Source organism: Gadus morhua, chromosome 7 (genome assembly GCF_902167405.1).
Source record: "Gadus morhua chromosome 7, gadMor3.0, whole genome shotgun sequence".
NCBI lineage: Eukaryota > Metazoa > Chordata > Actinopteri > Gadiformes > Gadidae > Gadus > Gadus morhua.
This window is the reverse complement of record NC_044054.1, coordinates 18,210,924-18,226,098: the sequence shown is the minus strand read 5'-3', so window position 1 is coordinate 18,226,098 and position 15,175 is coordinate 18,210,924. Positions and strand designations below refer to the sequence as shown.

Below are 15,175 nucleotides of genomic sequence, written 5' to 3'. Positions count from 1 at the left end.
TTGAATAACAGAGACCATTTTCAGAGGTGGAGAAGTGATCCACTTTATTTGATTGGTCTGAATTCTTGTAATAGACTACCAAGAGGCATTGTGCGATACGAACATTGCATTTCAACATCATAGGATACATGGGTTATTTCAAGTCTCAATTTCAGAAAGTCACCACTGCGTGTTTGATTGTGAGCTGAAAAGACGCTTCAATTTAGTTTCGGCTTCATTTTCATTTTTTTGTCTTTTTAAGATTCAAGTTTGTAAACTTTATTTTCGTCATTGCCATTGTAAACACATAACACCCCGTCAATACGGGAGGAAATACATTGATGTGGAAAATCATATAACGGGGGGGGGGGGGGAGAGCTAGAATTGAAAATCATGACGAGAACAAAAAAAAAGGATCAAGTTTAGAGCAGATTGGTTGTCTATAATATAACACGGTAGGATTTCACATATTTGACAAAAAAAGAGGCTTAACCAGAAAGGAGCGTAACTGCCATTATAAATTATGACCTAGCGTTAATACTTGAAAGCTTCATGCTTGTGGATTGGGGGGGGGGGGGGGGGGGGGGGGTTAAAATGCTATCAACCCAGGATCCAGAGAAGAGATTAAGGTGACAAGGGTATTAAAAATGACAACGACAGCAACTCCCGGAAAAAAAAGTTTAATAAAAGAAGGGACCATACACTAATCGAGATCGTGAAGTAAGTTTCCTACTGGAGAAAAAGAAAGATATGAAGCACCAGCTACTTATAGAGAAGGCCGGAAGTCCAAATATCCGTCTCTCTAGCGAGCCGCGTAGGGATATTTAAAGCACACCTCAGTAAGCTCCTGTGGCGGAGGCTAAATAAGTTACACAACAGGTAGTATGGCCTTTTGTTGACAAAAAGCCCCAATGCAAAACAAAAAAGTGCAACGGTGCAGCGACCTTTTTTCACGTTTGGTTAGTTTAATTTTTTTGTCCAACGGAAAGATAATACCGAGTTCAGTTTCAGATGACTGTCTTGACAGTATAAAAAAAAGGGGGGACTACATAAAAGAAAAGGAACGTACAAATATCAATAAACACCAATGTATATCTCTGAGAAAATTTATTAAAGCTGCCTTGTTTTTCAAGCCGCCAGGGATGGCATACCCTCTCACGAAGGAAAAAAGAAAAGAAAAATAGATTTCTTCTCTTGCACTATTTTCACGTTGACTACGTTTCAGAGAGCATCCAATTTGTGCAATAGTGGGAGACTTTACTGCTTCATGTTATAAAAAACCCAAAACATAGACAACGTCAGCTCACGTTCATAATTCAGATCAATGCAGGGCCCAAGAAGTTGTCTTCAAGAATATCACTGTCGGCAATATTAAGCTTATCATTGACTTTCACTTTTCATACTCTTGACACCAGTGTTTCTAACTCGCACCAAAGATAGTTTCCCTGACTGCAAAGTGGGTAACACAAGTTGACTTTACAGGTCGGTTCTTTCAATGAATTGTCCCAGATGTTGTAGTGAAATGTAAGTGTGTCCGGTGTGTATCTGTATGTTTCACTAATGTACAAGATGTTGAGAATCTGGCGGTTTTTGGTGGGCAGGGGGCCAGCGCGTCTCTGTGCTCCACACGCACGATCAAGTATATCCCTCAGGTCCACCTCTCCCTCGATGCATCACAAGAGGAAACGCGTTGTGTGTGTGTATGTGTTAATGTGTGTCTGTATGTGTGTGTGTGTGTGTATGAGAAGAGGGGGTGGAAGATGTTTCAAGAGGGAGACCGTCTGTGATACCAAAAAGACTGCGATGCTCCTCCTCCTTCTCCTCTTCCCCATTTTAAAGTGGATCAATTTTAAAAAGCAACATTAAAATAAGAAATCAAGTTACGAAAAAACACTGCAAAAAGCTGACTATTTACATACAATGATTTTCTCAAAAGACAAGGTGTATCTTTACAGAAATCAAACAAAAAATTCAGAAATTGTCTCTTGTGTCATTTCCTTTTTCTCCATTTTAATTTTTTTTGTTTTTACATAAGTTCTTCATCTTTATTTTGTTACTCATAAAATCCTCTTAGTTACCCCCTACTCCCCATCATCCCCTCCTCCTCTGCCTGGCTTTGCCAGCGTTCACAGAAAAAAAACAGTCTGTCCTGAAAAGACCTGGCCGGGCAACGAGCCACAGCTGCTATTCCTGACAGCTGTCACCAGGGGGCGCCATCGGACCCAGAAAAAAATAAACAACATCGGATGCCATCCCCTTGCGGTCAGTGGCCGCACTCACCAGTGAGTGAGGCCAGATCTAGAGAGTGGAGGTGAGGGGAAGGTGGGCAGGATAAGCTCTCTCTCTCTCTCTCTCTCTCGCTCCCTCCCCGGTTCCACTGGGTTTCCTGGGCGCTTCAGTTGGGGAGAGGGAGGGGGGGGGGGGGGGGGGGGGGGGAGGTGGGCGGTTGGAGGCCCGCTCAGTCGTCGCTGTCCGACAGCGTCTCGTACTGCTCTGACAGCAGAGGCTCCCGCTCCCACACCCTCTGCTGCTGCTGCTGCTGTTGCGCCGTGGGGCCAGCAGGGGGCGGTGGAGCCAGCTGCTGCTGCTGCTGCTGGCTCTGGATGGCCGGAGAGGCGATGGAGGTGGGCGGCATGCGCATGGTCAGTGGGTTGTAGGGGAACTGCATGGAGCCTGGAGCAGAGCAGGAGGAGAGGAGTTCATTTTGTTAACATTGTTGCATTTTTTGTGAGCTAGAGTGAGAGTGAGATAGAGAGGCCGGTATGGGAGAGAGAGTGGAGGACATGCAGCAAATGAGCCCGGTGAATGGCGACCGGCGTCCCTAGTGTTTAGCGCTCTGCACAGCCACCCCAGACGGCCAGCAGGGAATACGTCTAAATGCATGTACGTCCTTATTTGACACTTTCGTATGGTTAAACATGACTATAAATCATTATTACAACGTTTATAGGTCATAAAAATCGAAAAAGCATGATAGGCGTCTCCTACCTGTGGACGAGGGCCGGTCCTCCCAGGGCCAGCCGGCGGCGGCCTGGCGGGTGTAGTCGCCCTCGGAGTGGACGGAGGACACGGAGGATGGCCGCTCCGCCCCGGCGTAGCCCTGGCCTAGGTTGGGCGACTTGGACTTCCGGCTCGCCGCCTTGCTCTGCGGTTTCTGCTTACCTGTGTGGTCGGGGCACGGAGAGCAGCGTTCAGCAGAGCAGAGCGCAGCTGGCTCCAAAGCTGGTGCGTCGCCAATAAACGTCCACAACCCCCCAAACAATAGTTCCGCTAAACAATCCTTAAGCAGGTCGGCTTGTACCCATATTTCAAATTAAAAGAAAATGCTGAGAACAGTAAATATATAATGATATATTTAAATTATCCAAAACACTCTTACTCTTATCAATCTTAAACTATTCTAATGAACTTAAATTATGTGACCGTCTCTGAAGGCAGCTACAGTTAGCAACCTGACTACTACAAACTATCATTTGGCCCCTCTAAGGAGATTCATGATGGAAGTTGTGTGTCAGATTGTATCTTTTGACCTGCCAATATGGGAGCATCTCCCAGCCATGCGATTAATATTATTAATATAGGATCCAGGATTATTTTACTGCCAAATGTGTGAATCTATCCAGCTTTGGCTGGTGTGTGCTCCGGGAGCCTGTGTGAGTTTGCGTCAGAGAGAGATAGGCGTTGCCCCCCTCACCTATGCTAGGTGAGCGATTAGCATCCTGGCGGCCCTCGCTGTTGGCCGGCTGTGAGCCGGGCCCCCCCTGGTGGTCCTGGTCCGGCCGGTCCTCCAGGTTGCCCATCAGGGCCTTGCGGATGATGTCCTCCAGACCCAGGTTGTTAGCCGGGTCGCTGAACGAGTGGTTCCGGGCATTGATGCTGCCTGCAGGGTACCAGGCACCAGGGTAGCCACAGAGAGAGAGAGAGAGAGAGCATGAGGCAAGCCAGCTCCTCTAGTGGTTCAGGTGTTCCTAATCTCTAGCCGTCCTACTAGGTTAATCAGAACTACGGGAGGGGGAGACGGCACAGAGCTCGGGACCCGGAAACCAGAAAAAGGTTTACTCTACCAAAGACGAAGCGATTTGCGCGAATGGACGATGCTGATTCTAACAACTGTATTTCTACAGTGGACAGTCTAGGTGGTGTTGATTTGAAAAATGTACAGACACTTTCTCACTGTTCACAAGTGCTGGTCGACTTTGTGTTCACCATTACTAGCCGATGACACGCCTACAGATCCCCGTTATTTACCTGAGCTGGTAACCGCAGGCAGGTTGAAGATCTCGGTGCCTGGCTGTGCGTTTCCTGTAAGACAAATTGTAGGAAGGATTGATAAAGACGGATCAATAAATCACGATTTTGTATGAGTAAATGCGTAAAGGTATGTGTATGTGTCAGTGATGGAAATTAACTTTTTTGCCCACCAGCCACTGTGGCAGGTAGATTTAAAAATCTACCAGCCACTCATCTTTTTTACCAGCCACTTTTTATACGCTATATATTTTTTTAATAAATGCGGACATTTTGAACAATATAATAGTAACAATAGATAAGAAAAGTGTTTTTCATGCCATCTTTTATTCCATCAGAAGTGATTTTTACTGTAAGAAATTTCTACCAAGGAACCGAGTTGAAAACGTTACTCTTACCGATAAACAATACACGGGTATCTGCCATGTTAAGTCATGTTTATTTCAAAGGTGTTACGATGACAAGTTTGGGGATAATTCATCTATACAAAGTATTTTAAATAAAAAACAAATTGAAATATTAACAATAAAACAACATGCATGGCTACACCATCATAAGTCAATTTGTTTTTTTATATTTACATGCGACTGCATACAAATTTGCAATTCCGCAAAACATTTTTTAAAAGTGTCTCAAAAAGGGGGCATGTCCGGGCAAAAGAGGACACATGGTTAGGCCTACCCTACGTACGGGAAACACATTTGATTCCTACCTGTAACACTGTTAAATAGCGGCCCAAATTGGTGGGCGCTATCCTGGTAATTTCTCTGCTTGAGAAATACGATGTGTGGCGTGTGATCGTGTGCACTGTGCATGGGTTGAATTCATGGGGCAAGCCCCAGGAATCTCCCACTTCCGGCTTCCATGAAAGAGAACCAAACTAATTCACACAATAGCGTTCATGCAAATCTAGCATTAAAGGTTCATTTAAGGAAGTTCTCTCCAGTCAAGCTGAAAGTTGTTCGCTAGTAGTAGTGCTTTAATTGGAAGAGAATTCTGAGAAATCCGAAATGCTGACTAAATTCTCAGAATTCTGACACTGCAAATTATTGCGCTCTTCCATACCGCTCTAGATTCCCCCACCCCCACACAGATCTTTTCGATGCGACACACCCATCGTCTTCTTCCGAATTGCGTGTGTCCCACGCCGAATGCGTGAGACTTGAGAGCTGTTAGTTACCGGTATATTATCCCGGATGTTGACAGTCGCAGTTCAGCAGGAGAGGTGTAGAAGAAGAAGGGGGCCGGATGTTCACAGTAATGGTTGTGGAACTGTGCAATTCAATACGAATGTATTGAATATGCAAATTTGATCGGACCTGACTGGAAAGTATTACCCGACACAGTGGCGGGTGAAGTGACACAATTCAAACCATACAAATCCAACCGCAAATGGCGTGTGGCGGGTGTTCATTTCCATCCCTGGTGTGCGTGCATGATGTAATGCGAAACAAAAAGAAGGCACACTTACCAACATCAGAATCCCCGACACCAGAGGAGTTCAATTTACGGAAGATCTCTTGCTTCTTGGACTTCACCATGGGAGAGGTGTTCTCCAGCTTGGTGAAGAAGGAGGGCAAGTAGGACATGTTCCCCGGAGAGCGGGAGTCACTCCTGGAACCAGAGGGAAGGCACCGAGGTGTCAATGATGAATGGGTGTACATGGGAGTCGATGATTAGTGAGTGAGTGAGTGAGTGAGTGAGTGAGTGAGTGAGTGAGTGAGTGAGTGAGTGAGTGAGTGAGTGAGTGAGTGAGTGGTGCAGCCTATAACAATTTAAGAGTTTAAATTCACATTTGTAGTTAAACCTAAAAGTTTGAGTTGTTATTTATAAATATATTTTCATGGGATTTGTCCTCGTGGGATCTATCCTTTATACTGTTAAGATTTCTTACCAACAGCAGACCGCGGATCAATTGATTCATTTCATCGCTAGGGTTTCATCCTAGTCTCTTTCACTACGAGCCCGCTCTTGGTCCCCTGAATCCTCCCTACCTGATCTCCGGGTTGTCGTTCTGCCTCCTCTGGGGGGCCGGAGGGCCAGCCGCCTCCTGCTTGTCCTGATAGCTCTGAGGCGGGGAGATGGGCTCATAGTTCTCCATCTGCCGGCCTCGCTCCGGAGACTTCCCGGGTCTGGCAGGGAGAGCAGAGCAAAACACAGCGAGTTGGATCAATGCACCAGCCGGGACACAAAGACAACGAGGGGTTCCGGTGTTCGCTCCAACAGGGTGGCCGAGGGGGGGGGTACCTGGCTCTGGCCTTGTCGGGAGCGTTTTCCGGGGACACCCTGTTGGAGGGCCTCTGGTGGTGGGGGGCCTGGTTCTCTGGACTGTAGCGGCTGGGGGCTTTGACCCGGCTGGAGGTGGACACCAGGGGCGCCGAGCTCTGGAATGTGCTGGAGGCAGAGGAGGCCGGAGGGTCCTGGTTCCGGGCAAAGTCCTGGGTGATGATGTGCTGTGGGAACAATATGTGAACAAATATGGAAATTAAATTAAGAGCAATAGATGCAATAAAAGAGTGCTTTTCAAACTGGATGGCTACAAAACAACTTCATATTATCTTTTTATGTCTACATAAATATATATATATACACACACAAATCGACCTATCTATCAAACTGTATGCATGCCTTGTCTGTTAATTTGTAACTTGATCATTAGCAACTTTGCATCCGTCAAGAATATACAGAGATAGATGGATAGTGATCTCAATTGTGGACAAGCCAATGACAACGCATTGCTTTATTTTACTACACTACTTTTCTAGCATATTTGTCAATGGGTGAAGGTGAACACAGCGGGAAACCCCGGTGGTACTAGACCACTGCACCGGCACAACCCCAATCCCGGGCGCGTCTTACCGAGATGTGGTCCGCCAGGGTCATGACGCGGTGGGTCTTTGGGACCTGAGCGTAGCTGTCGCCCTGGGAGGAGGGTGGCTGCTGGGGTGCCGCGTGGGGGGGCTCCCCCTGCTGTCGGTAGCGGCTCATGTCGAAGGGCCGCATGCCCGCCGCGGGGGCTAGCCCAGCCATGGAGCGCTGGTGGGCTGGAGGGCGAGGCGGAGGGCGGGAGGGGGCGGAGAGAGAAGGGGTTAAGGAGACGGGAGTAGTTAAGGAGACAGGAAACGCCTCTGGCACTTGGGCCTGGTGACGGGGCTAACATGGAAGAAGGGTGACTTGCTGTTCTCTTGACGGCTTAGTTTGTTGACGGATTTAGAGTGAAGCCCATCTCTGCTTAAGGCTAAGTTTTGATACGACTTAAGAGCTGAATCCGTTTTCTGATCAAATTGACAACACGGTTCGATATTTGACGCATTCGTCGGTCCTCACCGGGTGGCTGCGGCTGCCTCTCCTCGGGCTTGTCTTGCTGCGGCTGCACCGGGGAGCTGGCGGGGCTGATGACCTCGATGGTGCCTCCGCTGGGGTTGTCATAGCGGTTGGATGCCACTGCATAATAATTAGAGATAAAAAGGTTAGCCTGTGATGCATGGAAACCGATAGTACTGTACCGAGCTACGCAACACTGTTGATCTCTATTGTCATCAGTTTGGCTTAGACAATCCACATTTTTGGTTGCTGCATTGGGGAACTTTATACTCAGTACAAACAAAGAAAGGGATCATCTCTGAGATAGGATTACGTGCTGTTGCTTTGTCGAAAATATTTCACATTTTCCAGTGTTACTTCAGGGGGGGTCGTCATGTGATTGCAAATGGCTCCACTGTCTCCAAGCTTCCTTCCTTCCACCCCCGCCCCCCCCGAGAGAGAGAGAGAGAGAGAGAGAGAGAGAGAGAGAGAGAGAGAGAGAGAGAGAGAGAGAGAGAGAGAGAGAGAGAGAGAGAGAGAGAGAGAGAGAGAGAGAGAGAGAGAGAGAGAGAGAGAGAGAGAGAGAGAGAGAGAGAGAGAGAGAGAGAGAGAGAGAGAGAGAGAGAGAGAGAGAGAGAGAGAGAGAGAGAGAGAGAGAGAGAGAGAGAGAGAGAGAGAGACTTACGGCTGCTGGAGGAGTCCGAGCTTTGGGAGCCCCTCTCGCGGGAGTCCTTGTCCGAGGCGATCTGCCGCGTGATGATGACGTCGATGAAGTTGGCGGCCGAGATGGTGGTCTTGCCGTGGGTGCGCAGCTCCTCCTCGATGCGGGCCTTGGTGCCCTTGTCCTTGGAGCCGTACTGGGCCTGCATGGCGTGCCGCTCCGCCTCCTGCTGCTGGTGCTGCTGCTGCAGCTGCTGTTGGTGGTGGTGCTGCTGCTGCAGCTGCTGCTGGTGGTGCAGGGCTTGTTGTTGTTGTTGGTGGAGGTGCTGCTGCTGTTGTTGTTGTTGTTGTTGCTGCTGTTGTTGTTGTTGGTGCTGCTGGTGCTGCTGGAGCTGTTGGTGCTCGGCGAGAGTGGCAGCCCTCCGGGCGGCCATGTCGTCGTCGCGGTGGTCCTGCTGCTGCTTGCCGCTCTCCTTGGCCTTGGCCACGTCCATCTGGGGGGCCGAGGCGGCCGCGTCCACCAGGGCGGCCAGGGCGTCCGCTGCCGTGCTGTAGCGGGAGCCCGCCTGCGCCGCCGCCGCCGCCACCGCCGAGGCAGAGGACTGGGGTCTGTGAGGGCGAACGACACCGAGACCCAGAGAGATTAGAGAGAGAGAGACCCAGTGAGATTAGAGAGAGAGAGGGAGACCCAGAGAGATTAGAGAGAGGGCCCAGAGAGATTAGAGAGAGAGAGCAAGACCCAGAGAGATTAGAGAGAGAGAGAGGGCCCAGAGAGATAAGAGAGAGAGAGCAAGACCCAGAGAGATTAGAGAGAGAGAGACCCAGAGAGAGTAGAGAGAGAGACCCAGAGAGATTAGAGAGAGAGAGGGCCCAGAGAGATTAGAGAGAGAGAGACCCAGAGAGATTAGAGAGAGAGAGCGAGACCCAGAGAGATTAGAGAGAGAGAGCGAGACCCAGAGAGATTAGAGAGAGAGACCCAGTGAGATTAGAGAGAGAGACCCAGTGAGATTAGAGAGAGAGAGAGAGAGAGAGCGAAACCCAGAGAGATTAGAGAGAGGGCCCAGAGAGATTAGAGAGAGAGAGCAAGACCCAGAGAGATTAGAGAGAGACCCAGAGAGATTAGAGAGAGAGAGACCAAGAGAGATTAGAGAGAGAGAGACCCAGAGAGAGAGCGAGACCCAGAGAGATTAGAGAGAGAGAGCGAGACCCAGAGAGATTAGAGAAACCCAGAGAGGGGAGAGAGAACGACACCGAGACAAAGAGAGATTAGAGAGAGAGACCAAGACCAAGAGAGATTAGAGAGAGAAAGAGCCCAACGAGAGACAGAATATGCGAAAGATTAAAGGAGAGTAAGAGAGAGAGCGAGAGAAATAAATGATAAAGAGAGAAACAGAGAAAGACAGAAAGACCGAGCGTATAAAGACAAAGAGAGACAAAGGTAAAGAAAGAAAAATAAGAGGAAGCGAGATTCACAATAAAGCCACAATGAAAGCCTGGAAGGGGCCAGAGGTCTTCCTGTGTGTGCTTGTGAGCTACTCAGAGAGCAGCTACTGAAGGTGTGCCTACATTAGAGAAGTGATGACGCTCTTGCTGTTAGTCCCCTGGAAGATGCTGGGCCTCTGCTGGACCACGCCTTCAGGGGTCCGCACAGAGGGGGACGGGGAGCGCAGGTAACCACGGCTGACCGGCCGGCCCGGCTGCTCTGAACCTGGAGGGACACACACACAAACACACACACGCTTGGATTAATCACAAGGGACAGACTATTGGACGATATTGATCTACCCCGCATCCGTTGATGTCCTAGCTTCATTCCTAGGGCATTAGACGGTCCGTCTATTAATCTAAACATACTTGACAAGTAGGCTAGATAGATGGACAATATAGATATACTTTATTGCCCACAAAGTGTAAACGTTTATTACGTTCACCTTTCGGACATAAAGGTGAAGGTAAAAATACAATCAATGAAGAAGGACTATAAAGAGCCGTGACTCTGCTCACCACTGCGGATGTACGCGCTGGCGCCCGCGGCGGCCAGATGCTCGCGCTCCCTCATCTCTCGCTCCCGGTGCTCGCGCTCCCGCTGCTCGCGGTCCCGGTGTTCCCGGTCCCGGTGCTCGCGGTCCCGGTGTTCCCGGTCCCGCTGCTCTCTGTCCCGCTGCTCTCGGTCTCGGTGTTCCCGGTCTCTCTCCCGCTCCCTTTCCCTCTCTCGCTCCATGCCGGCGGCGTTGGCTGCTGCGGCTAGGTGGCCTGAAAACCCAAGGACAACACACACACACACACACACACACACACACACACACACACACACACACACACACACACACACACACACACACACACACACACACACACACACACACACACACACACACTGCATAAAGTTTGGGTCCACAGGCGGTGGAAGGAGGGAACCAGGGCGGGGCTCGGAATGCCGTGCCAGGAAACCTTCTTGGAGGTGAGGTGGGACTGGATGCCATGGCGGTTTTACTGGGGCAATAAACTCAGGTTGGACCATTACGGTTATCGGCCACTTCTGCAAGGACTGAACCAGGCTGCCAGTTACTGAAGCATACGTTTCTATATGAATATATACACAAGTAAAGCTTGGTGAAGGCTCAAATATCAAGATATATTACCATTGGGAGTCGACAAAGTTCTATCATAATACATTATTATAAAATATAATTTATTCTTACAAAATATTCTGCTTGTATTTAACATATACATTAGGGAAATTGGCCATTCTGGCTATTGGCCTGATACCAATAATACACTTAATAATTGGCTCCAACTATAATCTTTGTATCATGAAACCATGCTTTGAAACAGGCAGCCTAGCAATATTCATCTAGTTTAAGTCTGAAGTACTTCAAGTGTGACTTCTTTGCTGTGCTCAAGCAACTTGCCAATCCCCCCTTAAGTGGAGATGGGTTGGACTGGTCCGTCTGCAGATGGACAGGACTGTACCACAAAAGAACGACCACCAGGGGGTGGTCAAGTGCCCTTAAAGTGGTTGTATGCGAGTCGCCAACACCAAGACCACCATCACTTGGACCTTGTGGAGAGGTCAACTGGAAAGGCAAAGTAAAAGGGGACGGAGAGGAGTAAGAGGGGGGGGGGGGGGGGGGGGGGGGGGGGGGTTAAGAGAGGGGGGACAGTCAGGGGGTGTGGTCCTCACCTGGCGATATGGAGGCTTGGTTGAAGGGCCTAGGAGGGAAAGGGGGCTGAGCTCCGGGGAGGTAGGCGATTCGCTCCATAGTGGGGGAACCTGTTGCCCCAGGGTGAGGTAACAGGATAGTTGGAGGCATCTGGGCTAGATCAATTATCCCTTTTACAGACAGAAGCAAAGGGCCAGCGGTGAACAACAAGAACCAATTCCATCAAATCTACCGGACACCATGGGCCCCGCCATCAGCTGGGACCCATCGCCCGCCACGTCAGTTATAGATTTACAGATCAGTGTATGAGGCCCCAGGGGCGTGATTAGAGAGACTGGGGACCGGTGTGGGGGGGGCAGCTGCATGGAGCTGAGGCCCCGCGGTACCAATTTGTACGACCCATAACCCGATCATTGAGGAGTGTGGCCCAATCAGTGGTAGCCCTCCTCAGTGATTACAAAAAAAAAAAACCTGCTAATTTTGTCGAGGTCATTTGCTTCTGGGCGTCTGGAAAAGGATAGCCAGTAAAAGGCACACGCACACACACACACACACACACACACACACACACACACACACACACACACACACACGCTGTAGGGAAGCAGGCCTGCGCCCTACAGCGCGTCCCCCGGCGCGGTTGCGTACCTCGAGCACCGGCCGGATACTGGATGGCGATGGACTGCTGTTCCCGCGGCGACAGGCCCCGGGCCAGGTCCGGCCGCGGGATGACCTGCATCTGCTGGGAGGTGATGTAGTCGTTGAGGATGGTCTGGCGCGTGGTCTCCATGGTGTACAGCTGGTAGGTGTTGGGGTAGCCCGCCGGCGTCGGCTGCCGGGGGAAGATGTACGCGCCTGCCGTGGGACGAGGAGAGGGGGGGGGGGGGGGGGGGTTCATATGAGTAACCGGTGCAGGATGTTCATCCAAAGTTATCTGCCACCGGCCAACCTAATATTGACTAATGTGAAAATAAAGAACAAATTTGTTTTAAATGGTAGGGGGGCATGTAAACATTTATGTATGTATCCAGCCGACTGCCACCTCAATTAATACTATATTAATAATAAGAATATCCCGATTATTTAATAAATCGTACGGTATAGCCAATAAAATCTAAATTGGCCCCGTGTCTCCATGAGATGTCTACAGTCCGGTCAACGGAGCACATAAATAATTGTCTGTTAGACAGAATCCCTCCTGGGTGTACATGCAAACTACAGCTCAACGTAGCCCCGTTAAGGTGGGTCACCAGAGAGTGACTAGGGCTACGAGAGGGACGCTCTAGAGGAGCAGCAGCGGCTGTACCAGGGTCCAGGACTCGCTGGAAGGCCATGGCGGGGTCCAGGTGCGGGGGCAGGTGGTACACCTCCCCGGGGACCATGGGGCGGAGGTGGGGGTCGAAGGGGCTGTGGGAGGCCACCGGCTCGGACACGGGGGACTTGGCCGGCACGTTGTCCCTCGGCGTGGGGGTCATGACACTCTTCCTCTCGTGGGACACGGCCTTCCCGGAGCTGATGCCTCCTTTGTTAAGAGAGGAGAGAAGGGAAGACTCAGGTTTGGATGTCATGCGTGTTTGCTACAAGCAGCACCAGGGTTTCGAAAAATAAACAAATCCCAAGCATCGTGCATCGTCCTCTCACACATCCCTGTATTTTAAGCCTGGTTAAAATGCAGGGACGTGAGATATAAAATCACTTAATAATTGTAGCACTCTTGGGTCTCAAAAAATAAGCAGAACGATTTTCATAGTCTGGTATCTGGGGTTGCTTGGCAACTGCCGGAACGGTTCTAGGTCTGAACCTCCATGTTCCAGCGGTCACCAGTGAGCGTTGCACACTGGGTACACCGGGATAACGACCCTACCGTCTGGGGCGCGTCCGAGCATGGGCGACGACCGGGAGTTGGTGCTGTAGTTGACGGGGGTCCTGCGGGCGTTGGCGTCCTCGTACATGCCGGGGCTGAGCTGGGTCCTGTTGGCCTCCTGGTGGGTGGAGCGCAGCACGCCGGTGGAGTTGACCACGGACTGGCGCACGCGGTCCGGCCCGCCCTTGCTCTCCTCGTACTTGGCCCGTTCCATGGCCTCCAGCTGGGGCAGACCGTGGGGCATCTTGCCTGGACTGGTGATCAGGGACTTGACGTTGTGCTTGATGGCGGGCTGGTTCACAGAATGGATCTGTGCAAAGGGGAAAATCCACTGGATCAACAAAGGATATGTCAAATAAAATGGGGATGTACCGGATAATGTAGTGGACGGGTAAGGATAGTATAGAGCAGTGGTTGACAACCTATGGTTCGGGACCCACTTTGGGTCCCCGGATTCGCATATGGAGTTGCAGGAAATTGCTGATGTAAGCTATCGATAGTCAATTACATTTTATATCTATTTGTATCCACTTTATATTCAAACTGCCTGCCCGAACGATTCACAGCCAACAAGCAAACTAATGTTAATCTAGTGTGTAGTTGAGCAATGTCATTACGTTCACCGGGACATTGATAATGCAGATGTTGATCGGGTGAACACGATTTGTGTGGAAGCAGATGCACAAAAATTGAAGTTCACAGTGAGACAGAGTCGATGGAGCCGTGGTCATCATACCTGGGACATGGGTCCCTCCAAAACCCTTCGGTCCGCCATGTCGGGGGTCTTCCGGCTGTCCCCGCCGGACTGGTCTTGGCGGGGGATCTCGTGGATGGAGCGGCCCAGCTCCTGAATGGTGTTGACCGCTTCGTACGGCTTGCCCTTGCCGATGCCCCCGTCGAAGGAGCGGATGGGCGGGCTCTCCCTCTTGATCTGCTTGTATTTGGGGCTGTCGTCGTAGGCCTCGGCCGACGTCCTGGGGGTCCCTGGAAGGGAGAGAGACAAAACACATTTGGATGAGCCGCAGCAATGTGTGGTGTCTTTGTCAATTTGTGTGATGACGTCGTACGGCTCCAAGTCAAGCCGAAAGGAAAGTCAAATGATCAAATAAGTTGTTCCATCAAATGGATGGCGCAACCACTGGGAAATAATTATAGGTGGTTAATAAAATATCCCCTGTCAATTAAAATAATGTGTCCATTGAATCTATTTATGAGCTACTAAGGCTTCAAGAGGAGAGTCTACCTTGCATAATGGATCCAGTGATGAAAGGCCTCTCTTTAGAATCTCCGAGGAGACCCTCTCTAGGCAACGCTCGCCCCATCAATCCTGAACAAAACAACAACGTACTTTCAGATAGTCTCATGGATAACATGAAGAAACATCTCGGTGTGGATGCATTTCTTTATAATAAAATAACAATAAAAGTTAGAACAACGCCTCTCCGTGTGTATACATTGAATCAGCAATTACGTAAATGCAATTATAAACAAAAACCGAAATAAAAAAACCACCCCATCTCAACATCATAGAATATTGATTTAATGATTGAATAAATGTAATCCGATAGATATTTCAATACAATCAGACTACCTTCAAACGGAGCTCCGTCGCGGCCGGGGAGACCTCTACCCGTGGGGCCCTCCATCATGTCACAGGAGCGCTTCAGGTCGTGGCCGGCCCTGGGGCTGCGGGTGGCTTCCCTGGGGTTCTTGATGGCTGTGGGGAGGCCCGGGAAGAGGTTAGGTTCAGCTATGAGGAGCAGGGTCTCCCATAAAGGAAGGATAAGAACTGCACCCCTGCTATTTAAAACGACTGACGTCGCCGTAAACGACTGCAGCATTCAACCGACTCTTAGTAGTATACGGCTCTGGATGATCAACCAAGTTACCGCTAACTAGCAAACAACATTGGCTGGCCTCAAAAGAAAGACTTAACTAGTTTAAAGTGTGACGCAAA

The 15,175-nt window shown here is 50.0% G+C and overlaps 1 protein-coding gene across 7 annotated transcripts in view; it reads right to left on the bottom strand.

Annotated features, from left to right (window-relative positions):
* Positions 1 to 17: 17 nt before the first annotated feature.
* Positions 18 to 15,175, bottom strand: part of ncor1 (nuclear receptor corepressor 1) — a 53,911-nt gene continuing 38,753 nt past the window's right edge. For 5 of the 7 annotated variants that reach the window (XM_030361132.1, XM_030361137.1, XM_030361135.1 and 2 more), the window contains 19 exons: positions 14,810 to 14,935; positions 14,462 to 14,545; positions 13,955 to 14,202; positions 13,219 to 13,528; positions 12,661 to 12,876; positions 12,003 to 12,209; positions 11,375 to 11,524; positions 10,195 to 10,443; positions 9,757 to 9,898; positions 8,216 to 8,799; positions 7,555 to 7,671; positions 7,087 to 7,271; positions 6,475 to 6,680; positions 6,222 to 6,359; positions 5,699 to 5,841; positions 4,228 to 4,281; positions 3,674 to 3,859; positions 2,968 to 3,141; positions 18 to 2,652 (listed from right to left, as the gene is read on the bottom strand). In XM_030361132.1, coding sequence (XP_030216992.1) covers positions 2,438 to 2,652; positions 2,968 to 3,141; positions 3,674 to 3,859; positions 4,228 to 4,281; positions 5,699 to 5,841; positions 6,222 to 6,359; positions 6,475 to 6,680; positions 7,087 to 7,271; positions 7,555 to 7,671; positions 8,216 to 8,799; positions 9,757 to 9,898; positions 10,195 to 10,443; positions 11,375 to 11,524; positions 12,003 to 12,209; positions 12,661 to 12,876; positions 13,219 to 13,528; positions 13,955 to 14,202; positions 14,462 to 14,545; positions 14,810 to 14,935 — 3,734 coding nt within the window. In that variant the 3' untranslated portion in view covers positions 18 to 2,437. The remainder of the gene's footprint in view (positions 2,653 to 2,967; positions 3,142 to 3,673; positions 3,860 to 4,227; positions 4,282 to 5,698; positions 5,842 to 6,221; positions 6,360 to 6,474; positions 6,681 to 7,086; positions 7,272 to 7,554; positions 7,672 to 8,215; positions 8,800 to 9,756; positions 9,899 to 10,194; positions 10,444 to 11,374; positions 11,525 to 12,002; positions 12,210 to 12,660; positions 12,877 to 13,218; positions 13,529 to 13,954; positions 14,203 to 14,461; positions 14,546 to 14,809; positions 14,936 to 15,175) is intronic. The other 2 variants (XM_030361134.1, XM_030361136.1) reach the window with 2 other exon arrangements.